The sequence below is a fragment of the Amblyomma americanum genome, chromosome 10 (assembly GCF_052857255.1).
Source record: "Amblyomma americanum isolate KBUSLIRL-KWMA chromosome 10, ASM5285725v1, whole genome shotgun sequence".
Taxonomy (NCBI): Eukaryota; Metazoa; Arthropoda; class Arachnida; order Ixodida; family Ixodidae; genus Amblyomma; species Amblyomma americanum.
The window spans coordinates 148,486,290-148,511,711 of record NC_135506.1 but is presented as its reverse complement, the minus strand read 5'-3'; the positions used below and the strand labels follow the sequence as shown (position 1 = coordinate 148,511,711).

General features: G+C 48.3%; 1 protein-coding gene across 1 annotated transcript; it reads right to left on the bottom strand.

Annotated features, from left to right (window-relative positions):
* Positions 1 to 1,724: 1,724 nt before the first annotated feature.
* Positions 1,725 to 5,130, bottom strand: LOC144108747 (uncharacterized). Its single transcript, XM_077641912.1, has 3 exons — positions 4,507 to 5,130; positions 3,684 to 3,882; positions 1,725 to 2,005 (listed from the first exon to the last, which is right to left on the bottom strand). Exons 1-3 carry the CDS (start codon positions 5,128 to 5,130, stop codon positions 1,725 to 1,727), a joined length of 1,104 nt encoding a protein of 367 aa, XP_077498038.1.
* Positions 5,131 to 25,422: the final 20,292 nt, after the last annotated feature.

Here is a 25,422-nt window from a genome sequence, read left to right as displayed (position 1 = left end):
AGCATGGGGGTGTGCGAATTATTTTGCACAACAGGCAGGACGACACGCACAAACTTTCAGCTAAAATTTTAGTATCAAGTGCGCCTGCTTTCACGAGTTACTTATCTAGGCACAAAATCCGTAGGCAATGAACACCTGGAAAAAGAAATCAAGAAAACGCAAGCGTCTGACTGAGGTCATACTTCCCTGCCTTTCTGTGCAGATAGAAGCGCTTTTTCACTTCACTTTATTACCTTAAATGACCCCGGGATTGGGGGTATTCTATATTCGGGCGTTACATGTATGTCGTGTCCCGTAGTTGTCAATGCAGCAAAAGACACGCGGTAATTTCACACTGTTTATTTACTACTAAAGAGGGTGCGACCAGCGTCGACCGAGTCCTAAGCCGAACTGCTGCCCGAAGGACATATATGACGGTGGGGCGTCCACAGGAGGGAGTGGCTTCCCAGAAGAAAAGGAGGGCGCGGGGGCCCGCCGTGGGGGGCATCTCGCGACGGCACGCGAAAATTACACTGGTGACACAGAACAGAACGAAAGAATGGGACACAGCACAGGGGATACAACACTTCCTTCCCCCTTAGAAAGTTGCCTGGTAGCGTGCAGGGGGTCTGCTCGGACGCGTGGAGGCGCGCTGGCTTTGCGCGCTCGGGGTAGAGGCACTTGTAGGCTGGCTGTTAGTCGCTTTGTCTTCTAGGTCTGCCCTGGGCGAAGTCTTTTCGTCCGGGGAGAGGTGCCAGGCTACGTGGTTAGACAGTTCTCGTGTTTTCTTGGATGCCGGACCGCTGTCAGCAGGCGTCTTTGAGGTGGTTGAGATGTCGGCGTGCTACTGCTCCATCTATGTTGACGAGCCAAGAGTGCAGCCTTATGCGTTTGAGAATCGTAGCTTCCTCCCAGCGTGGCTTTTATTGCGAAGCAATACTACTTTAGGTCGCACTTCAGACCGTTCCGTGGCGAGGCGGTGGTAGGCACCATTGACCTTTAGCGTGACCTCGCTGCGTGACGTCACACCACGTGACCTAGAGTGACGTCACACCAGCTGTGTAAAAACGGGGCCCCATCTCACGCCGTCGCGAGGCGAGGCGGTAGCCACCAACGGCGGCCTAACTCCCGCTCCTCTCACCAGGGGCGCTAAGGAAAACGAAAAGTGAAGAAAACAGCTTGCAGAAGAAACACCCCAGCAGAGACAAGAGCGTTCGAAGAAAAGACAGGAGAAATCTCTCACCAAGGCTGGCCCGACTCAACCCGAAGGACACATTGCAGTAGAACGACGTGCAGAACATGCGAGAAGAGTAAAGGAGTTTTAGACGGGAACGCGTGAATTCAACAGACGCTTTACTAACAACCCGTTCGGCTACGCGTGTTCGGCTATGCGGCGGCGTGTACCAGCCATACTACCAGCTGATCCGAGAATAACACACTATTGCTTCGCAATCACGAGGCTTAACCAAGCTAAGCCACGGCCGTTTTTTATTTGAGAAACTGCCGGGCGAGGACGCGCTGCCCCTCATGAAGCGTTCCGCAGCGCGGAATTGGTTTTTCTTCCAGGAACGTCTCCGCTTTGGGCTCGGGGAGGATGGCTTTGAGCTGGGTTCGCATTTCGCGCCCAAACATCATTTTTGCTGTGGTCTGGCCCGTTGTGCTCTGAACTGTCGTGCGCTGCTTGAAGAGAAAGCGCGCAAGGCGGCGCTGCAGCGACCCTGTATTATATTTTTCAAGGGCGCGTTTTAGCTCGGCCACGTACGCTCGGCTTGTCCGTTTGTTGCTGGGTGGTAGGGGGCTGATGTGACTGATGAGATCTCGCTGTCACGATAAAACTTGAGAATCTCCGCAGACACAAACGGTGTTCTGTTGTCCGACACTACCTTGCCGGGCAGGCCGAACGTTGTGAACAGTGATCGCAGGTTGTCAACGACTGCTGCCGAAGTCGTTTGTTTCATTTCTCTTATCTCAAGCCACTTGGTGTAGGCATCTACGACCACGAGGAAGGTGCAGCCCTCAATTGGTCCTGCAAAATCAATGTGCAAGGTGTGCCAGGGTGCGTCTGGCTTTTTCCATTCTGGGAGAGGAGCTTTAGGCGGGGTGCTGCGGCTGCTCTGGCAAGGCTTGCAATCTCGGACCACTGTTTCGATGTCGTGGTCAATACCAGGCCACCACAAGTAGCTTCTGGCACACTTTTTCATTGCAGCGATGCCCCTCTGTCCAGCGTGGATGCGAGACATGGCTTGTGCGCGTAGTTTTCCCGGAATCACAACTCGAGACAAAAAAATGATGCAGCCGCGATAGGTGCTCAACTCTGTAGCTCGTCTGCGGTAAGCGTCGAAGCTGTCCCCTTTGAGTTTGTGCACGTTGCCTTGTTGAACAGCTGTGTAAATTAGCCGGAGAGCTGTGCACTTCTGCGTAGATGCTGAAACTGTGGCTGCTGCAAGCGGAGGATCTGGCAGTGCTTCGAACATGAGAACGTCTCTAGGTGGAGGTGGTTCGTCAACAGTTGTGTCCAGCGGCAGGCGGCTCAGCGCATCGGCGTTTTTATGTTTATTCCCACTGCGGTAGACCAGATTGTAGTCGTACGCTGAGCGTTTGATGCACCTACGGGTCATTCGTGGAGACAACGTCGACGGCATAGGCTTTTTTGGTCCCAAAATGCCCAATAGCGGTCGGTGATCCGTTATAAACGTCACCTTTTGGCCGGCGATGTACTGGCGAAAGTGTGTCGCCGCGTAGACGACAGCTAGCCCTTTGTCAAGTTGCGCGTAGTTGCGCTCTGCTTGCGACAACGTACGTGACGCGAAGGCGATAGGGGCTTCCCTTCCTTGGTCGTCAGTATGCGACAGAACTGCGCCGACTCCGTACGGAGATGCGTCGCAAGCCAAAAGTAGAGGCTTCCTTTCGTCCTAGTGGCGGAAGACTGTACATAATCGAAGCAGGCCTTTCAGGGCGTTGAATGACTGTTGATGGCGTGGCGACCATGTCCATGTCACATCTTTCCGAAGGAGTTGGTATAAGTCGTTGGCTACGGTAGCTCTTTGCTCCAAAAACCGGTCGTAGAACATTAAAAGTCCGAGAAACGCCTGTAGCTCCTGTATGTTTGTTGGCGCTCGCGCTTCGATGATCGCTGGCACTTTGTATTCGGTAGGGTGGACGCCTTCTGCATCAATTCGGTGTCCGAGAAATCGCACTTCTGGCACCGCGAAACAGCATTTCGCTTTGCTTATGCGCAAATTTGCATTTGCTAGACTTTGAAAAATGAGCTCTATGCGCGCTGCATGCTCTTCAATGGAAGCGCCACTGATGATGACATCGTCAAGGTAGACACAAACTCCTGTGATTCCCTGAAGCACTGTCTCCATGAAATTTTGAAATATGGCCAGGGCTGCAGATACGCCGAAAGGCAGTCGCTTAACTTTGTACGAGCCTTTCAGTGTGTTAATTGTCAGTAATTCTGCCGTTGATTCGCTCATCTTCAGCTGCTGATACGCCTGGGTGAAGTCCAATGTGCTGAAGACTCTTGCGCCGCGTAATATACTGAACACTTCCTCAGGTGTCGGTAGCGGGTAAGAGGATGCTTTAGTCGCAAGGTTGACGGTGCTCCGGTAGTCTCCGCAGAGGCTTATGGTTCCGTTCTTCTTGCGAACTACCACAAGTGGTGTGGCCCGTTGTGAATGTTGCGTCGGCTCGATGACAACCTTGCTGCTCCAGTTTGCCTAACTCCTTTTCAGCTGAAGCTCGGAGAGCAAACGGCACCGGCCTGGCCTTCAAAAACTTTGATTGCGCATTGCCCAACAACTCCAGTGTGACTAGGGGCCCTTCGTTTCCTGGAATTTCTTCCGAGAATACTGTTTCGTATTTCCCTTGCAGTTGCTCAACCACATCCTGGCTCGGCGTCTGGTGAATGCCGCATATGGTCACGCCTAATGAAGCAAACCAGTTTCTACCTAGGAGGCTTGATCCTGAGCCCTTCACAACAAGCAGAGGTAGCGTATGGGTCTTGCCGTTGCAGTTAACCCGCACGTTGGCAGAGCCCAATAGCGGCAGGTTTTGGTCTGACCACGTTCGCAGGTGCGTGTCGTCTTGTTGCAGGGTTGGTGCGTCAGCTGGCCACGAAGTTCGGAATGTGTCCTCACTGATCAGAGTACAGGCTGCGCCGGAGTCCACCTCGAAATTAATCAGTTGATCATGTACGCTTACTTCGGTGAAAATCTTCGGTCGCGTGCCGAGATTCATGGTGTTCAGGTCGTACAACACAGATGGTGCTGCTGATTTTGTTCCATGGACATCAGATCGCGGCGTATTCTCTGAGGCGTCGACGTTGTGATTAAGCTGGGAAGGCGACTTTATCTTGACAAGCTTCCGTTTGTTAATGCAAGCTCTCTCGATATGCCCTCGCTTGTGGCAAAAATTACACGTGGCTGACTGGAATCGGCATTCCTGGGGGATGTGCTGGTCGTCACACCGCCAGCAGCGTTGTGCTTTCTTGACCGATTTCGTAACAACAGAAGTTTTGCGTACCTGGTTGCTTGTTTGGTGTACCGGCTCGGTGTTCCGGCGCATCTCTCTCTGCTGGTGACCGGCGCTGTCCGCTCGTACGGCGATGTCGTAAGCTTTGTTGAACGTGAGGTCCTTCTCAGAGAACATGCGCTGCTGCAGTGACTCGTCACTCAGTCCGGACACAAATCTGTCACGTAACATCACGTCCAAGGGAGGCATGGTGGTGTTAGCAGAAGAAGCTGCGTCTCTTTCCTGCCGGGTACCTGTTGTGGTCAGCGTCCCAAAATCGCAGTGGGCGGCAAGCTTCTTGAGCGCTGCTATGTAGGCGCTCGCAGTTTCTCTTTCGAGTTGATCTCTTCGTTGGAAGCGAGCTCGGCTGTAGACCTCTGATGGCCTTGGGTCGTAGTGCTTTTGCAGTGCTGCTACGATGTCGTCGTAAGACACTGCCGCTGGTGTGCTTGGCTGAATAAGGGCGCTGACCGTGTCGCAGGTCTGCTCCCCGCACAGCGTCAGCAGGTTGGCCCTCTTCAAGGCTAGGTCTGTGATGTTGTTAGCTTCAAAGTAGAACTGAAGGCGTCCAACCCACAATGACCACGATGAACCGTTGAATTCTGGTATTTGGTTGGGAAACCCTCGCGCAGCCATGGCTTGTCAATACCGTTGCGTAGCGCGGGTCGAATCCACTTCCTCGTCGCCACTGTCGTGTCCGGTAGTTGTCAATGCAGCAAAAGACACGCGGTAATTTTACACTGTTTATTTACTACTAAAGAGGGTGCGACCAGCGTCGACCGAGTCCTAAGCTGAACTGCTGCCCGAAAAACATATATGACGGGGGGGGGGGGGGGGGGGGGGGTGTCCACAGGAGGGAGTGGCTTCCCAGAAGAAAAGGAGGGCGCGGGGGCCCACCGTGGGGGCCACCGTGGGGCCCACCACTTGCCCCTCTTCGCGCGCCGTCGCGAAGAGGGGCAAGTGGCCGTTATAAAATTACACTGGTGACACAAAACAGAACGAAAGAAGAGGACACAGCACAGGGGACACAACAATGTATAAAGGAGATTTAATAAAGAAAGAAAACACGTAAGGTACCTAAATTATTTGCTCTAAATATAGTCGCTAAACAATTCACAAATCTTGTTGGACAGGGGATTGCGGCGATATCACGTGGAGGGCTGTTCCAGTCCGTGGCTGAGCGTGGAAACAATGACGATGCCAATGTAGTAGTGCGCGTACGAGGTTGGGCAACTTCAAGGGTATGACCAATGCGGGGGAAAATGCGTGCCGGCGGATTGGTGCAAAGCGGATGACGAAGTCAGCTGTAATAAAATTTGTGAAACAAGCACATACTAGTAGTAAGACTTCTACAAGCCAGGGATGTTAAGCCTGCCTGAGCTTTTAAAGATGATAAACTGACGTTACATGAATAGCTCGAATATATGCATTTTGTGGCTCGACATTGTACTGATTCTAGGGAATTTGTTGGGTAATTTTGGTTAGGGCTCCAAATAGCAGAGGCGTATTCTAATTTAGAACGGACAACGATTTGTAGGTAATTAGATTGAGGTTTTGTGGCGCATGGCGTATATATTGTTTTAAAAATCCAAGGCTTCTGTTAGCGGACATATGACTTTTGTGACATGCGCGTTCCGGGTTATATCATTGGACAATGTTACGCCTAGGTATTTATAAGTATTAGCTAATTCTACCGTGACGTCTGAGATTTTATACGAGAACAGGATTACGTTTTCGGTTAACTCACACGTATTTATTGAGGCTTAGTTCCCTGAGCCACTGGTTACACTAGTCCTGTAAGCTCATTAAGTCAATCTGGAGGGCGAACTGATCAGAGGCGTTATTGATTGTGCGATAGATGACACAGTCATCGGCAAAAATACAGACGTTACAAGAGACATGCGTTGAGAGATCAATAATGTATAATAAAAATATTAGCGGACCAAGGACTGATCCTTACGGGACACCTGATGTTACGGGAAGATGCTTGATTATCAACGTAAACATCCTGGGAGTGGTTAGCCAGGAATTGGCTTATCCACTCTAATATGTTGGGATGAAGGTTTAACCATGAAAGTTTTAGTAGCAAGCGTTTGTGAGGTACTTTTTCAAACGCTTTCGCGATGTCCAGGAATATAGCGTCAGTTTGAAGGTTACAGTCAAGGTTCAGTTCACATGCAAGTTATGGATGAAAATAGCCAATTGTGTATCGCAGGATAGGTTCTTACGGAAGCCATGTTGAACAGAATGAAAAAAATTAATAGAGCCAAGAAAGTTCATTATGTGCGAATATATGACATGTTCTATGATTTTGCATGGCACACTTGTTAAAGGGATGGGGCGGCAATTAAGGGGGTGATTCTCATTTTAAGACCGTAACAACCTTCCCCACCTTCCAATCGCTGGGTATGCTACCTCTGGAAAATGATTGTGTTATAATAAACTGCACGTCTCCAACCAAAAACTTTAATTTTAACCCAACGTTTCGAAGCCGACTCGGCTACTTCATCAGGGGTGACTGAGGGCAGTAGCTAGCGTCTTTAAGTAGGGAGGGGAGGAGGGTTTCAAAGGAACGACCGTTGTGATGAGAAAGGTGTGAGGTAAGGAGATGAAGGGGGGGGGGGGGTTAAGGCTGTTAATCAAGTAATCGCACCCTGGAGAGGCGGTCAATGGCGACTTTTTTCATTGAGTTGGAGAGCGAAGTCCCTGAGCATACACTGAGGGCAGGTATCCTTTTGTGCGGTTGATGCTGTTCGGGGTGGTTTGGATGTGCCAGAATTCCAGAAGGAGCCTTTTGTGGTAGTTTGTTTCGGTCGGTGTTTCGGTGTGGTAAGTTGTTTCGGGTTGTGTAAAAAAGTTTTGATAGATACGCTACGGAAGCATGGCGAGTATCTTTGAGGAAGCTGGGGGGGGGGGGGGGCGGGGGGGATTTCATCAGCACCCGCGGAAATTGACATCTTGATATTTTCAATAATACATATAATGCCGTGCACAGAAAACATGATTGAAGGCATGTGCAAACTCGTGTTGGCAGTTGCGGTAGAAAGTGGCATATCAGTTTCGTGTGTGAAGACGGATGAGAAAGCGGTGTTAAAAATATTTGCGCATTCAGTTCCACTGGTCATCTCGCCAAGTGGGTTAGCTAGCGTGATGACCTGAGCCTGTTGAGGAATTAGTATTTTCCAGAACTTCCTCGGGTTATTTGTTATGATCTTGGGCAGGTCAGTTTGGAAAAATGCGCGTTTGGCAGTACGGATGGATTGGAGGTATGTTGAAGAGTTTTGAAAACCATGGTTTCTTGTGACTGGCACGAAGTGTGATGGTGGGAAAAAACGTCGCGGCGAGTTCTGTAATTTTAGTTTTGAAAGTAAGCCAGTTTTCCTCAAATGATCGATCATCGAAACATGTATCAAAAGTTGGAAAGGACGCCATCAAGTGATTATTAATTTCTTTGTAATTCCCTCTGTCCTAAAGGCGAATTGCTTTATGTAATGTTTGGCGCGATTCCGGGATGACGGTGAAAGTAGTGTGAAAAGCTCTGTGGTCACTAATTTTGCGGAGGTAAGCAAGCGATGTAAAGTTTCTGGGTGATTAGTTGGAATTAGGTCCAAGATGTTGGAGGATTAACGTGTGACGCATGTGGGTTCAGTTACTAAGTGAGATTGAAATTCAAACAAACGTCAACAAAATTCGTCATTTCAGTGTTGCCTGTTGGTATTAGGTTCAGCCAGTCAATGGATGGGGAATTAAAATCATCAAAAAGAAGAATGCGCGCGTTGGGATATTTGCCAGTTATTTGATTTACCCTATTGTTTAACTATGAAGAACAGATTGGACTACTGGACGGGGGTCTGTATCAGACGCCTAGTTTGACGATTCGCGGAACAGAACGACAAATTGCCCATAGTATTTCAAGCTCCGATTTTATGTTAATAACAGAAAAAGGCAACCGCTAATTAGAGGCAATAAGAACACCTCCTCCTCGTGAGCCCTTGCGGTCCTTGCGAAAAACGATAAAATTCGGTAAATCAGCTAAATCTTCCGGATCGGTGACGTCGTCTGTTAGCCACGTTTCTGTTAGTACGAGTATATTTATGACAGATGATGAAACAAGATTACAAGCGTGTTCACGCTTTGGGAGGAAACTACGTATGCTGGTAAAGATAATAGAAAAAGAAAGATTTGGCAGTTTACCGCGACGGCTTTTACAAGAAAGATTAGTAGCGCGACGGGAATCACATTCCACAGTTGAGTATCGGACCTGCCGCGGTGGCTCAGTGGTTAGGGCGCTCGGCTACTGATCCGGAGTTCCTGGGTTCGAACCCGACCGCGGCGGCTGCGTTTTTATGGAGGCAAAACGCTAAGGCGCTCGTGTGCTGTGCGATGTCAGTGCACGTTAAAGATCCCCAGGTGGTCGAAATTATTCCGGAGCCCTTTACTACGCACATCTCCCTTCCTTTCTTCTTTCACTCCCTCCTTTATCCCTTCCCTTACGGCATGGTTCAGGTGTCCAAAGATATATGAGACAGATACTGCGCCATTTCCTTTCCCCAAAAATCAATTATTATTAATAATATGAGTATCAGTGAGCTGCTCTTCGGAGTTAACATCGTGCGATTTTTTATGGCCAGCTGACAATATTAATCGGTATGTCCAGAGTATTTTAAGAAGAGTATCAATGGCAGCAAGCGCCGAATGCATTGAGCGTAGGGGAGGAGGCTTTATCCTTTTGTTACAGTGCCGCCAATCTGGAAAGAGAGGCGGGGCGTTGGCCAATGAAAGTTTTCTTGGAAAAAATTATGTTTCTGGACAGGAATTTATATAGACTGCACCGAAAATTCGACTCCTTTCTTGTTGTTGTTTAGTTTCCAGATGAGTGGTCGTTACCTCTTATCGTTAACCGGTGCGGTGAACGTAGTGCGAGGTGGTGGATGTCTAACAAACGTGTTGCCAGCAAGAGTGAAATGCAGAACACAGGCTTTTGATACAAAGTGCAAAATACAGGCTCGAAGACATGAGATACAGCAATGAACAACAAAATATGAAAGGCTCGCTTAATCGCAGGCTACATATTGCTAAGAATCGTTGTAGTATTTGTTACTTCTTCAAAGCGGCCGGCACATCGATGCAAGACGCGACCAGATTTATTTCGATTGATTTCATCTAGGCCGAGGCGATACTACGTTTTTCTAGAATGTTGTAACTTTAAAAGGGGATTTTCTTCGATGACCGCAGAGCACGATTGTTGCTACGCCGCCGCCCAGTGATTCAGTCCATTGTGCAGTCCATTGTGGGCGCGTCAGCCCAAAAACAGTTCACTTTGAGAAGCACTTTGCGTTGTCTTTCTGCTAGACGGTTTGTAGTCACCATTTCGTGATATCTGGTGGAGGTGACGGGTGCCCGTCCATGTACTGGACCCCCCCCCCCCCCCCCCCCCAATGTCGTCACGCCAGCCCTCTGCGCTTCGCACAAGAGGATGAGCCAGCAGCTCACCGAACCAGCTGACGTCTCCAGGGAGAGCAGCCTGAGTTCGGGACCCTGCCGGACTGCACCCGACAGCGAAAAGACACAGCAACGCCAACCATTTTCTCGTCACAGAGGTCGGCCCCGATCGTCCTGCAGCAGCCGCGGATGCCGCCAAAATTCAACGGCTCTCCATGTTTAGACCTCTGTTGGGCATGGTGCTTCTATCCCCCCACTGTCACCAGTGCTGTAGTCGGAGGGGGGTGGCTTTGAGGGGGGTGGCCGAAGGTATGGATGTCTTGTCTAGGTGTAAGCAGTCAACATCGAAAGTTTCTGTACGAAACATTGCAGGGTACCTTGTGCAACATTCATTAAGCGTTTTGCAAGCTGAGAAAGAAGGCGGTTTTGCAGTTCTCCCGAAGGATATTTTCAATGCAAAAGCAAATGAGGCCATTTCAGTCCTCTTTAACTGTCACGCTAAGGAGTCACTTTCTAGACTGAAAACTCGTGCAGAAAAATTATGTCAGCAGCCAAACATCGACGGGATTGTGAAGCACATAGAAAGTAGTACGCGTAATCATTTCGAAGTCATTTTTAGTGCGAAAACGCAAAAACCTGACATGCCTTTACGGGTAAACGTATCGAAAAATGACTCCTGGAAGATGTCAGTCGCTTCCTTTCTGAGAGATAAACTAAACATTTTGACTCTCAAGGACCCATTCCTTGTAAAAAACTCAGAGGAGATCTCAGCATTCTTCACAGTACAGCATGACAAGGGCGCTCATGCCTTCTCTGTTGACATCCAAGATTTGTACTACTCACTACCCCAGACAGGCTTAGTAAAGTGCTTTAAAAAAAGCACTGACGAATTTGGGGCCATTGAATTTCATGACAGCACTGGTGTGTCAGTACAAGGATTTTTAGATCGTTTAGTTTTGTATCTCCTGTCCACATTTATTAACTGGCAGGCGAAACCCTACCTTCAGAAGGAAGGTATATGTATCGGGTCTTGCTTGGCACCAGTACTAAGCAATCTGTTCTTATCTCATCTTGACAGGACTCTTAATGATCGCCTTAAGTGTACAAGTGTAAAAAGAGTGTTTCGTTATGTTGATGATTTTCTGGTCGTCATCGACGGCACCATGAACGACCTTCGGAACGCTAGCTCCGAGATAATTTCAGTATTCGAAGAATGTTTGAACCCGCTTCAGCTAACATATGAAATGGCAGCTAACAATGAAATTCTTTTTTTTTTGACATCAAGTTAACATTTGCAGAAGATCGCACATGCTGGAGCTATGCACCTAGGACTAACAAACCATTGCATCCGTACATTTCAGCTCATTCGAAACTAATCAAGCGAAGCATAATCAAAACTACCTTTAAGAAAGCGCTGGAGAAGTCATGCCCGCACATGACAAGCAACAGTTTCTGCCAGCAGGTTGAACGCTTGCAAGAAGCAGGCTATCCGAGTGCACTCCTGGTAGCAGTAGCCGAAAGCTTGATCGAAAAAAAGTAGTCACCAGGTCAAAGCTTGCCCGAGAAATATAAACGAGTAGCGGTGCTTCCGTATATTCACAAGATTTCGCATAATCTCAAAAAATTGGGCAGCGTGCAGGAGTTAAATTAGTGTTTTCAGCACTTGATAAACTGGCCAAACTTTGTAGTATGACCAATCCCTTTGCAGTTAAAAAAGAAACGTGCACAATAAGGCACCAAAAGAAACGTGTAGAATGTGCAGAAGGCGGCGTATATTCCCTGCCCTTGTCATGTGGCAAATATTACATTGTTCAGACCGGTAGATGTGTTAATGAAAGACTCCGAGAACTTAATAGGAACTTGGAGAACGGCAAAGGAAACCTTGCCGAACACTGTTTGAATTGCAAGCCGGTGGGGTGCCATCCAGTTTTCAAAGAGCCCCAAATCATAAGTAAAAATAAACAGCAACTAACACGTGAGATTGTAGAAGCCGGACAGATGCAAAAATTGAAAGGTAAATGTGTTATTTATTTATTTATTTATTTATTTATTTATTTATTTATTTATTTATTGATACTGTCAGCCGTAAGGCCGTTACATGGTGGATGCATACAACTCAAGAAGTACACACAGCCACAAGTACAAAATTCATACAACTATGTGAAATCATCTTGCCAGCAGATAAAACCACAAGTGTGCATTAGTAAGATAGGTAAGTGTTTATAATAATATGCTCGGTTTCAGACCACCGAGCATCTATCTGGCTCTCAAAGAAAGAAATTGAATTCCTTGATGATGTAAATAAAAAGTAAGTTCTCGTTAAGTGGTGACTCACGGCATGATAGCCTGGTAGTATTTCTGCGATATTCAGCCTGTATAAGAACTTCACATGCAATGAATAAAGTTCAGTTGAAAGTTAGCGCTCGTTGTGTCTCTTTGTTCGTGCTGGTGTCTTAGCGCTATATGTTCCGTCATTCTCACATTGGCTGCCCAGCAATGGGGTAAAGTTTGTGGCAACATGCGTGGCCAGCACAACGAGACAACATTTCCAGGATAGTCTATCAACACACCGGCTCAGACCAGGATCTTCTCCGTGAACTTCGTGTCCGGTATCTCAATACCACTTCCTCGGACCCTCTCCCCCCTACATGGGTGGTGCCAACCGTGCCCTCGATGCGGAGATTTTGGAGGCATAGGTAAGATTCGCTCTCTATCAACTCCGCCCTAACTCTACCCCGGGGACCGTACGGCATTTCCAGCAAAACTCTCCGTAATTTAAATGACCCGTCTATTGAGGCTCTCACTGCCTTCCTGAATGATTGCTGGAGAGAGGTTTAAATCCCTGCAGAACATGCATGCGTGACTTTCATACTGAAGCCAGGCAAACGACTAGCTCTCGAACACCTCCGCCCCGTTTCTTTCCCTTCCTGTGCTGGGAAACTGATGAAGCACGTCATTCTCAACCGTCTTTGTCATTATGTTGAAGAAAACCATCCCCTACCTCACACCATGATTGGCTTCCGCTCAAATCTCTCTATGCAAGGACATCATGCTCCAGCTCTCTCGAGAGATACTGTGCCCCCTCTAACAGAGCGGTCACGAAAGCTACTCTAGAGCTTGATTTATCGAAAGCATTTGACAGCGTCTTGCACGGAGCTATTCTCGCTAACCTCTCCCTACTAAGTCCTGGTCACAGTATCTACCCACTTTCCTGTGTGGTCGTACAGCGTAACTTTGCTTTGGCTCTCTCCTCTCAGACCCTATAATCCTCGGTAACAATGGCACCCCCCAAGGATCCGTTCTCTCCCCTTTTCTTTTCAATGTCGCCTTGCTCACGCTACCTTCCAAATTAGACTCTATCCCCCGGCTATACCATACCTTATACGCAGGCAACATCACCCTCAGGGTTTCAACAGGCAACGACGCTGAGGTTGAATCCGCACTTCAACAAGCGGTGGATGTCATTGAGCGCCACGTAGCCGTAGGCGACCTCTCGTGCTCTCCTCAGAAGTCCGAGCTACTGCTCATCCGAGGTCAACCCGGCCTCCACGGCCATCCTCCCATCTGCATTACTGCTAGTCGCCAACCCATACGCTAAGTGTCAGTCATTAGGCTACTGGGGCTTCTCATCCAGAGCAATCGGAAAAACACCGACACTCTGGCTAAACTCACAGTCTCTATCTCGCAGACCATTTTTATAATTCATCGCATTGCGAATAAACATAGAGACATGCGACAGGCTGACCTTGTGGAAACCTGTTTTCCCCCTCCATTTCGATGCGGGCGACCATCTCCATCGGTGTGCGTCGGGACAGTCCCTGGTTGGGCGAGGAGGGAAGTCTCCCTCATTCGGGAAAGGGAATGGCGACGGGAGCGCCACCTCGTAGGTTACGCGGAATTCTGCGGAACCGGAGAGAGTCTCATCGGGATCCGGCCAGCGTTACGAGCGGTTGAAGCCGCACGCTCTCGTCACTTTCCGCGGCAGGCGCACGGGGATCCGTTGTGCCTTGCCGCTGGACTTCTGGTTCCAGGCAGCGAAGCGAGTGAAGCGAACGCGCGCTCTGGACGCCTTCCCCAGCAAATGCTAAGGAATGGCTTTGCCTCAAGAATTTGGCGCGCACGGGAGAACCCGGCCGTCATTATCGGCGCATACAAACGTTCGCCGCCGATACCTCCGAAGTCGCGCCCCTGCCCCTGCCGGTAAGTCGGAAGACCTTCTTACGTAGCCTTCTATTTCCGAGGAATGCCTCGTTGATGTTTTGTAGCTAGCCGGCCCGCTATGTGTATTGATTGCAAGTGTAATAAATAGCATATGAGTGTTAACGCTATTGTGATCCCTTCCCTTTGTCCCTCGAGCACGAACCCCACCCGCGGTTAGCGAGCGGGAACTCTGCATCCGCGGAGTGGGAGTGCGGGCAGAGGCGGAAGGCTGTCCCCCGCCATATTTCCACAACCTCGGACGTCTTGTTCAGGCGTTTATTATCAGTCGCCTCACATACACCATTTCATTACCTCTACCTTAGCTGCCAGGAACGGGGCTGCGTTGACTGTCTTATTAGACACTGGAGGCATACAAGGCGGCTCTCCATGTCCCCCACCGGACCCCCACGTAGAAACTACTAGCATTAGGGGGTCTACAACACTGTGATGACCTCTCGGAAGCTCATCTCACTTCTCAGTACGAGCGCCTCACCCACACTTCCACGGGACGTCACATACTCGACAAGCTTGGAATAAGCTTCGAAACGAACGTCGCCGACAAGGCCCAGCTTCCATCCCATATCCACAGTAACCTATCCGTTACAACTGTCCCTAAAAACATGCACCCAGAGCATTATGTCGCTCGCCGCAAGGTCAGGGCTCAGTCTCCGTATAAAAGTATTTAACAGATCACACAGCGGTCTACGTCGACGCCGTCGAATACCCCGATCGCGATGCTTTTTCGCTCGCGGTTGTAAACTACTGTGAACGGCCGTTGGTTGCGTGCTTCCGTCTCGTCAGACCGTCCGAAGAGGCGGCCATAGCCTAGGCGATGGTCTCCACCTCCGCAGAAACCATCTTCAGCGACTCTAAATCTGCGATTCGTAATTCCGCCAAAGACCGGGTCTCCCCCGTCACCCTATCTCTCCTCCAATCCACCAAACACCAACTCCGCCCAATCCAATTGATCTGGGTCCCTGCGCACTCATCCCATCCAGGGAACGAGGCGGCCCGCAATCATGCCCGAGTATACGTCAACCGGGTTGTGGTGTCACCCGTCCTGTGGATGGCGAGAGATCGTACGGTTACATTTCAAGACATAACCATGCACTACCGCTTAGGTAGACTTCTATATCCCCCCGCACATATTTCTCTAACCAAACCCCAAGAGGTCGCGTGGAGGCAACTACAAACGAACACCTTCCCCAACCCCGCGATATATGCCTGCATATACCCTTGGGTCTACTTTCCTGTCAACTATGTGGCCAACATGCCACTCTATCCCACACACTCTGGGCTTGCCCTCAGGACTCCCCTCCGCGAGGTTTGGAGCTCTCGAATCCAGACCAGAGGGAGGCCGCTTTGCTGTGTTCCGACTCAGACACAAAGATCCGGGTTGTGACAAGAGCCCTAGAAGTCGCAGAACGCAACGGGCACATGGCCCCTTGATTGGGCTATAACCCCGCACCATCTCGTACTTTTGTCGGCGAAAATAAAGTTTATACTCCTCCTCGCGTAAACTTCGAGGTGGCGCTCCCGTCACTGTTTCCGGCTCCCCCATGAGGGAGACTTCCCTGCTCGCCCAGCCGACGCTGTCCTGACGCACGACGATGAATATGGTCAGCCGCGTCGATACGTAGGGGGAACAGGTTTTCCACAATGGATGGATGGATGGATGGATGGATGGATGGATGGATGGATGGATGGATGGATGGATGGATGGATGGATGGATGGATGGATGGATGGACGGACGGACGGACGGACGGACGGACGGACAGACAGACGGACGGACGGACGGTTTATGGTTCAAGGTTTATGGGTGTTTAACGTCACAATGTGACTTAGGCTATGGGGGACGCCGTAGTGAAGGGTTCCGGAAATTTCGACCCCCTGGGGTTCTTTAACATGTATTGACATCGCGCAGTACGTGGTCCTCTAAAATTTCGCCTCCATCGAAGTTCGACCGCCGCGGCCGGGATCGTCATAACCACAGCCACAGCGGCGGCAGGATGGATGGATGGATGACTTGGCAGCAGCGGAGGCAGCACGAGCACATCGAGTGACAAGCTTCCTTGTTATCATTGCAGTTTTCGACCAAATCGTCAGAAGCGGGGCATCATAACAGCATTCAGCAGTCACGTGGTGCCAACGCCAGCAAAGAGGGACAACTGGCTCTGACGAAGCAAGAAAGGCACTGGTGCCACGTCCACCAGGGGAGCCAGAACATATATAACCTGGAGCATTCGCCTGGCTGCCGTTACTCGGCAGCAGCGGAGGCAGCACGAGTACCTCGAGTAACAAGCTCCCTTGTTATTACAGGTGAGCACCTTTTCTAAACTAGTTTGAAACAACACAAAAAATTTTGCACTTGCTGCTTTGGCTGCTGCCGCCATTGTTTGTAATGTTGCGTGCATGTGTGCTTTTTATTCACATACAATGGGAGATTTTGCTCGGTTTCGTGAAGAACTCAGGAAGTCAATCGGTGAGTTCAAGTCAAAATTGAAGCGTGAACTCGGGACTGAGATCAGAGAGCTTAAAAAAAGCCAAGGGTTTTTCAAAGAACAATTTCAGAGCATAAAAACGAACATAGTGAGCAGGATCAAAGAAAACAAAGCTCTCAAGCAGGAGAACGAAAAACTGCTGATTCAGTGCGAAGCTCTGAAAAGTGAAGTTATCCAGCATGAACAACGAATCACTGCATCCGAGCAGTATTCGAGCAAGTACAACATTGAGATCAAAGGTGTACCCCATGCTCAAGATGAAAGCCTTCCGGACATTATTCATAAAATTGGCACGCTTTTGAATGAGCTTATCGCTGATGCAGACGTGGAAGTGTGTCATACAGTTCCCTGTAAGAAGATGACAGCCATCCCTAACATTATTGTGCAGTTCAAGATCCGCGCTAAACGTGAGACAGTCCTGCAGAAGGCGAAGAAAATCAGAATTTCGGCTGAGGACCTCGGCCATAAGTCTAACTCTTCGATATTTATAAATTAGCACCTGTGCCCAGCCATGAAGCAGCTGCTCGGCAAGGCTGTCGCCAGAAAGAAGGAAATGGGATGGAGCTTTGTGTGGACAAAAGGCGGGAAGATCCTTGCGCGGAAAGAGAAAACTTCTGTCTTACACGTTCGACATGTCGAAAAGCTTGTCTGAATAGGGCTCCTTGTAGGTGCACTACAGTCCTCTAAAAGGAATGGCTGCGTCTCCATGTGATGTCAATATTATTGTGTGCACTCGTCCTAAAATTGGTCTCACATGTTTTCATTTAAATATTCATTTTGCACGGAACAATGAAGAGGAACTTTCACTTCTGCTAGATGAATCTGAATTCCAATCTGACACAATTATGCTCTCTGAGACGTGGTATTTATGTGACGACCAGGTATACATGGGAGATAATTATCCGACTTTCTTCTTAAACCGACCGAGCAGACATGGGGGTGGGCTTGCAATCCTAATGAAAAATGGCTTTGACTGTGAAATAGGTTTAAGGTTTAAGGGGGTTTAACGTCCCAAAGCGACTCAGGCTATGAGAGACGCCGTAGTGAAGGCCTCTGGAAATTTCGACCACCTGAGGTTCTTTAACGTGCACTGACATCGCACAGTACACGGGCCTCTAGAATTTCGCCTCCATCGAAGTTCGACCGCCGCGGCCGCCGCGTCTTTCGGGCCAGCAGCCGAGCGCCATAACCAGTCAGCCACCGCGGCCGCTTGGCTGTGAAATAGTTTCAGAATTCACTTTAATAGAAAAGGAAGCCGAATGTCTAACGCTGTTATCACGTAGACAGGTTTTTCTGTTTTTCTGTTTTCTGTATCGGCCACCTGATTCTGATTTGTTGTTTTTTCGATCGCTTAGAACATTTTCTCAACTTTGTATGTGATAATAATTTAACTTTAATTTTTGATGGTGATTTTAATATTGTTCTCTCAAAGCCCTCTTCCACTTCATCATCATCATCATCATCATCATCATCATCATCATCATCAGCCTTACTACACACACTGCAGGGCAAAGGCCTCTCCCATGTCTCTCCAATTAACCCTATCCTACCTTCTATGATCATACCTTCTTCCACTTAGGTGTTGCTTTTATCAGTCATAGAATCAAGTGGCAACACAGCTTTAGCCAGCACAACGACGCTCGTCACGCCACACAGCGCGACAATCATTGATTTCTTTATCAGCAATATCAACACTCGGTCTCTGCTATCAGGAGTCGTCTGCAGTGATATAAGCGACCACTTTCCCATCTATATGCTGGTTCAATGCGCAGACCACACAATCCGTGACAGCCCTGACAGGTTTACAACCCAGACTATCCCGACTCTGACAGATGTTTTTTGTTCGAGCCTCATGAAAGAAACATGGCATACCGTATTTCTTTCAGACACAGCCGATGCTGCGTATGAATCCTTCGTTGTTATTGTGAAGCAGCTTTACCACGATCATTTCAAGGAAAAGTCATATAAAAAGAAGAGCAAAAGTCGTAAGCCATGGATCACTAAAGAGGGCTTAAAAATGATAGAAATGAAATCCAAATTATTCCAGAAATTTCTCAAAAATAAGTCCCTTGACGATCTAACAGAGTTCAAACAATACCGTAAGAAAGTAACTGCCTTTTTAAGGACCAAGAAAAGAAAATACTTGCATGAACAATTTCAAATAGACTGCCGTTAAGATGGAGGTCAAATATGGCAAAAACTTAATAAACTGCTTAACCGCATACCATCTCCTCCATGTGCTAGTGAACTTATCATTGATGGACAACCAGTGCAGGGAGCAGAACTAGGTGAAATGTTCAACAAATTTCTCAGGCATGTTGTGAGCAGTGCGCCATGTACTCAGGTGCAGACGCAAGGAATTAGAAAACTATATAACAGTATAATTCTTGAAAGAACTAGTGAACAGGAAGTTAGCAGCATTTTCTCCTCACTTAGTAATAGTAAAGCGCTTGATACAGATGGCATTCAAGTTGCACATGTTAAATATGTTTTAGATATTGTAGCTCCAGTGCTTACTCACATTTATAACCTCTCCTTATCAACAGGATGCTTCCCCAAACAGATGCAGGTATCAAAAGTTATTGTAATCTTTAAAACCGGAGATAAGAATGACATGTCGAATTATAGACCAATCTTTATATTGCCTGTTTTTTCCAAAGGTCTGGAAAAAATAATTTGTAAGAGACTATACAAATTTTGCAGCAAATTCAACATAGTGTCTACGTCTCAATGCGGATTTTTTCAAGGCAGATCCACTGAAACAGCTTTACGAACTCAAAAAGAAATAATTCTTGAAGCATTTGAAAATAAAGAGATATGCATAGGCATTTTTATTGAGTTTTCAAAGGCTTTTGACCGCCTTAATCACCACAAACTACTACGGAAACTTGAACTCTGCGGCATACGTGGCACACCACTCCTCCTCATCGAATCATATCTTCAACATCGTTTTCAGTGTGTGGAAATAGGAAATGAGTCCTCCTCTCTTCAGAAAAATTTTTACCAGCGTCCCACCGGGAAGTGTTTTGGGACCTTTACTTTTTATCCTTTACATTAATGACATTGTTGTTATAAGTAATAAGCCTCAATATGTAATTTACGCAGATGACACTAGCATGTTTTTAAAGGTAATAGTCTCGAATTTCTAGTCCCAACCATTAACAGCGCGCTGGATGCCCTCAAACACTGGAGCGCAGCAAACTCCCTGGTGCTAAACGCGAAAAAGGAAAAAGCAGTTGTTTTCCAAGCGAGAAATAGGGCGAACATGGCAGAGCATCAGTTTACCATTGGGAATTCTATTATAGAAATTCTAGATACGGCCAAAAAACTGGGAGTATTTTTCAGCAAGAGCATGATCTGGGCCGCACACGTTAGTATAGTTCTGTGTTGCCTCACGAAATGTGTAGAAATACTAGCAAAATGTCGGTATTTTCTTCCGACGTCTATAAAAATACTAATTTACAACACGCTGTTCCTCCCTCACTTAAATTACTGTTTCTTAGTATGGGACAATACAACGCAGGCCAACATAAATAAAATATTCATGCTCCAAAAGAAAGCAGTTCGGCACATAGCAAACGTGGATTACCGTGCGCACACAGAAAAATTTTTCACGCGCTTTCACATTACACCAGCTCATGACCTATATGAATATCATTTAGCACTGAGATATAAAAAGTGTATACGCTACCACCAGAATACGTTCCTAGAACTATCCTGCCTGAAAGCCACTATTCCAGCATATGCGGTTGAACGCTGGAGATAGGATTGAGCGGACGCAGCTTGTCTGCGCTCCATGGATTTCTCGTCCTGTGCGCGCAGGATCCATTCGCAGATCCACATTTTCGTCCGGATCAGACGTATAACGTCGAGAACTACTCGAGGATACGCTTTGATCCCAAGAAGTGACTTTCTTGGCATTATGCGGGACTTTAAACCCCAAGCCAAAACGTGGGATCGCTAAGCCTCGCAAGCACTTCGGCACCAGGCCCGGCGTCCGTTGCCGCGTTCGGCCTGACCAGCGAGCAGCTACTCCGCTACGGCTTCGACGATGGATGTGGACCACACCCATGGCTACGACCCCGATTCTGGAGGATTGGGAAGTGTTCCGAGCATCAGCAAACAAGGCGAGGCGAACTTTGATAATTCACAGCCAGAACCTGGATGGAAGACGATAAGGCGAGGCGAACTTTGATAATTCACAGCCAGAACCTGGATGGAAGACGATATACCTCAGAGCAGGACAGCGTGCACAAGGGCACTCGGCTCCGAAGGCATACGAAGATGACCCGAAGTCACCAGCAGCGGATCCCACGAGCCGCAAAAGGCCCCCGAGACTGCCTGACCTCGACAAGTATGAATTTAAAGTGATTATCAAGCCAAAAGACCGTTTCGACATAAAATGTGGGGTGGGAGTGTACACCCACTTAACGTCGCGTTCAAAAACGCGTTACGTGGCAAGACGCTACGCGCCAAACCTTACATGAGAGTTATTGAAGAGCAAAACATCATCGCGGCAACTTCCCATGTTGACGGCGCCACAGTACTTGCGAAGATCGATCACATCAGCCTAGACGGGAAAAAGTACCACCTCAATGCCTACGTGAGAACACCGCAAGACTCATGCAAAGGGGTGGTGTACGGGATTGACCCCAACGCATCAGACAGAGACCTAGGGAAAGACTTTTCCTCGGAAACCCACGAAATATTAGGCGTCCGAAGGCTCGGCAGATCCAACTCGGCGGTGATACCGTTCAGTGGATACAAAGTCCCTTTCTTTGTTACGTACGGATGGATCGAGCGCAAATGTTTTCTTTATAGGAAAACTAGACCGTTTTGCATACTTAGCGGCAGGGAAGGACATAGACCGGACGCCTGCCCCAGCCCAGCTGAATCGCAATGTGACTCGTGCGGCAAGCTGAATCCCGGGGAAGCTCACGATTGCACCCCAACTTGTGCGGCATGCCAGGGGAATCACCACACCTACTCAAGGGACTGCAAAGAAAAGTTTCTGGATCCAATCAATAAGCCTACGAAACATCAACATTTCGATGATCAGGAAGAGAAACCGACAACCAGTGGCACCAGCAAGAGCTACGCGGCAGCTGTACGCACCAGCCGAAAAGAGCAGTTCGAGAAGAAGGAATCCAGAAGAGCGGCCTCCAATTCTACGTTTAGGTCCAGGTCAAGATATAAGCCTAGTCAACGTCGCAACTCGTCAGGCCGATCCGGAACGGAAGACTCAAGACATCATAAAGAGCAGGGGACCACCAGGTCGGTCTCCTTTGCACCTAAGGCGGATCCACCGGCACAGGAGGCGCCACGCACCCGAGAACGCGGAACGTCTTCTGAGAAGCAAGAAAACTCAAGACACATCGTAAAGGTTGGCTTTGCTGGGTAGCCTCCATTCCTCCCCGGAAACGCGATATCTAAGGAGTTTAACGACCTGAAAGCAGAAATTATTCAGCTAAAAAAACAAAACGAGGCGTTGCGAGCTGAACATAAATTGGTCAGGCTGCAGTCACAAACAACTCCCGACAAAACACCCGAAGCCCGGCCAAACTCATCATTCATCATCATCATTATCAGCCTTACTACACCCACTGCAGGGCAAAGGCCTCTCCCATGTCTCTCCAATTAACCCTATCCTTTGCCAGCTGCATCCAGCCTTTGCCTGCAAACTTCTTAATCTCATCCGCCCACCTAACCTTCTGCCGCCCCCTGCTACGCTTACTTTCTCTTGGAACCCACTCCGTTACCCTTAAAGACCAGCGGTTATCCTGCATTCGCATTACATGCCCTGCCCAAGCCCATTTCTTTCTCTTGATTTCGACTAGGATGTCATTAACTCGTGTTTGCTCCCTCACCCACTCTGCCCGCTTCCGATCTCTTAACGTTACACCTATCATTTTTCTTTCCATGGCTCGCTGCGTTGTCCTTAGCTTAAGCAGAACTCTTTTCTTTAGCCTCCACGTTTCTGCCCCGTAGGTGAGTACCGGTAAGATCATGCTGTTGTACACTTTCCTCTTGAGGGAAATTGGTAAACTGCCACTCATGATCTGCGAGAATTTGCCATATGCGCTCCAGCCCATTCTTATCCTTCTAGTTATCTCCCTCTCATGATCAGGATCAGCTGTCACTACCTGCCCTAAGTAGACGTATTCCGGCACAATTTCTAGGCTCTCGCTGCCAATTGTGAACTGTTGTTCCCTTGCTAGGCTGTTGAACATTATCTTGGTTTTCTGCATGTTAATTTTTAGACCCATCGATCTGCTCTGCCTGTCTAACTCGTTGATCATGATTTGCAGTTCACCTCCTGAGTGACTCAGCAAGGCAATGTCATCAGCAAATCGCAGATTATTTAGGTATTCTCCATTTATTCTTATTCCCAACTGTTCCCAATTCAGGCCTCGAAATACCTCCTGCAAACATGCGGTGAACACCATTGGCGAGATCGTGTCTCCTTGCCTGACGCCCTTTCTTATTGGAATTTTATTGCTGACTTTATGGAGGACTATAGTAGCTGTGCAGTTGCTATATATATCTTCCAGTATTTTGACATAAGGCTCTTCTACCCCCTGATTACGCAATGCCTGTATGACTGCTGAGGTTTCCACTGAGTCGAATGCTTTCTCGTAATCAATGAAAGCTATATATAGAGGTTGGTTATATTCTGCGCATTTCTCTATCACCTGATTGATAGCGTGAATATGATCTATTGTGGAATATCCTTTACGAAAGCCTGCCTGATCATTTGGTTGATTAAAGTCTAACGTTGCCCTGACTCTATTAGCGATTACCTTAGTAAATACTTTGTAGGCAACGGATAGTAAGCTGATCGGCCTGTAATGTTTCAAGTCCTTGGCGTCTCCCTTCTTATGAATTAAGATAATGTTTGCATTCTTCCAAGCTTCTGGTACAGTCGAGGTCATAAGGCATTGCGTATACAGGGTGGCTAGTTTTTCTAGCACGATGTCCCCTCCATCCTTCAACAGATCTGCTGTTACCTGATCCTCCCCAGCTGCTTTTCCCCTTTTCATTGCTTCTAAGGCTTTCTTTACTTCATATTTCGTTACTGGCGGGATGACGCATTGCTGTGCACTGCTGTCTTTCTCATTAGCGCTCTGATTACATTGGCTACTGTACAGGTCTGTATAGAACTCTTCGGCTACGTTAACTATCTTATCCATATTGCTAATGACATTGCCCTGCTTGTCTCTTAATGCATACATCTGGTTTTTACCTATGCCTAGTTTCCTCTTCACTGTTTTTAGGCTACCTCCGTTCTTTATAGCATGCTCGATTCTCTCCATATTAGACTTCCTTATGTCGGCTACCTTGCGCTTATTTATTAACTTTGATAGCTCCGTTAGTTCTATTCTATCGGTAGTGTTAGATGCCTTCATGTTTTGGCGCTTCTTAATCAGATCTTTCGTCACCTGAGATAGCTTCCCGGTATCTTTTCGAACTGTCCTGCCGCCTACTTCTACTGCGCACTCCGTAATTATTGATGTCAGATTATCGTGCATTGAATTAACATCAAGATCATCTTCCTCAGTTAAAGCCGAAGATCTGTTTTGCAGCGCTATCCTAAACTCCTGTGCTTTCCCTCTTACGGCTAACTCGTTAATGGTCTTCTTCTTCGCTAGCTTCTTCCGTTCCCTCTTCAAGTCTAGGCTAATTCTAGACCTTACCATTCTATGGTCGCTGCAACGCACCCTTCCGAGGACGGCCACATCCTGAATGATGCCAGGTTTAGCGCATAGTATGAAGTCGATTTCATTTTTAATCTCACCATTGGGGCTCTTCCATGTCCATTTCCTGTTTTTTCGTTTGCGGAAGAAGGTATTCATGATCCGTAAATTATTTCTATCCGCGAATTCGACTAATAACCCCCGAATGCAGAAATGTAACTTGGCTCGAACTTGACTTCCATCGGTCTCAAGTGAGCTCCATCGTGTTTCATAAACCGAACTCGGCTTGAAGTGCGACTTGCAACCGGCTTGGCTCGATCCTAGTTCGGTCCAACTTCAAGTCGGCTGAGGAGCTTGCTTGAAGCCGACTTCGTTGTATTTTCCAACATGGCCACCTACCGATCGGACGTCGCACGGAGGGTAGCTGCGTTCGAGTTCGCTTGCCACGCCATGGACGTAGCATTTTCTGAGGCCCATTCGTTGCCGAAGATTCCACGGCCAGCGCTACGTGATCGGGGGAACCCCATGGAACTCTACGACGACGAGCAGTTCCTCGCCCGCTATCGGTTCTCCAAGAACGCCGTGCGGGAGCTGCTGACCATGTTGCCCCTGCGTGAAAGTCCCGACAACAGGGGACAGCCTGTGCCTCCGATGCTGCAGCTGCTCCTGGCTTTGAGGTTTTACGGGGCCGGCACTTTCCAAACCGTCACCGGGGATCTGGTGCGGATTTCGCAGCCCACGGTGTGCCGCGCAGTTGGCAAGGTCACTTTGCTGATTGCCAAGCACCTGCGCCCGATGCTGGTGCAGTTTCCAGCCGCCTCGCAGTTTGGAAAGCTGATGCGGGACTTTTACGACATCGCTGAATTCCCTGGTGTGACCGGCTGCATAGATTGCACGCATGTCCGCATCAACAGCCCGGGTGGCGCAGATGCGGAAGTCTACCGAAACCGCAAAGGCTATTTCTCCATCAATGTGCAGGTGAGCAATGAAAATTGAAGTTCTCTGAACAGTTACGACTGTTCAGCTCATGCGTATTCGTTCGCGTAGTGGACGTATTGTCATTTTATTTATTTCACCGCGGTGCTACGAA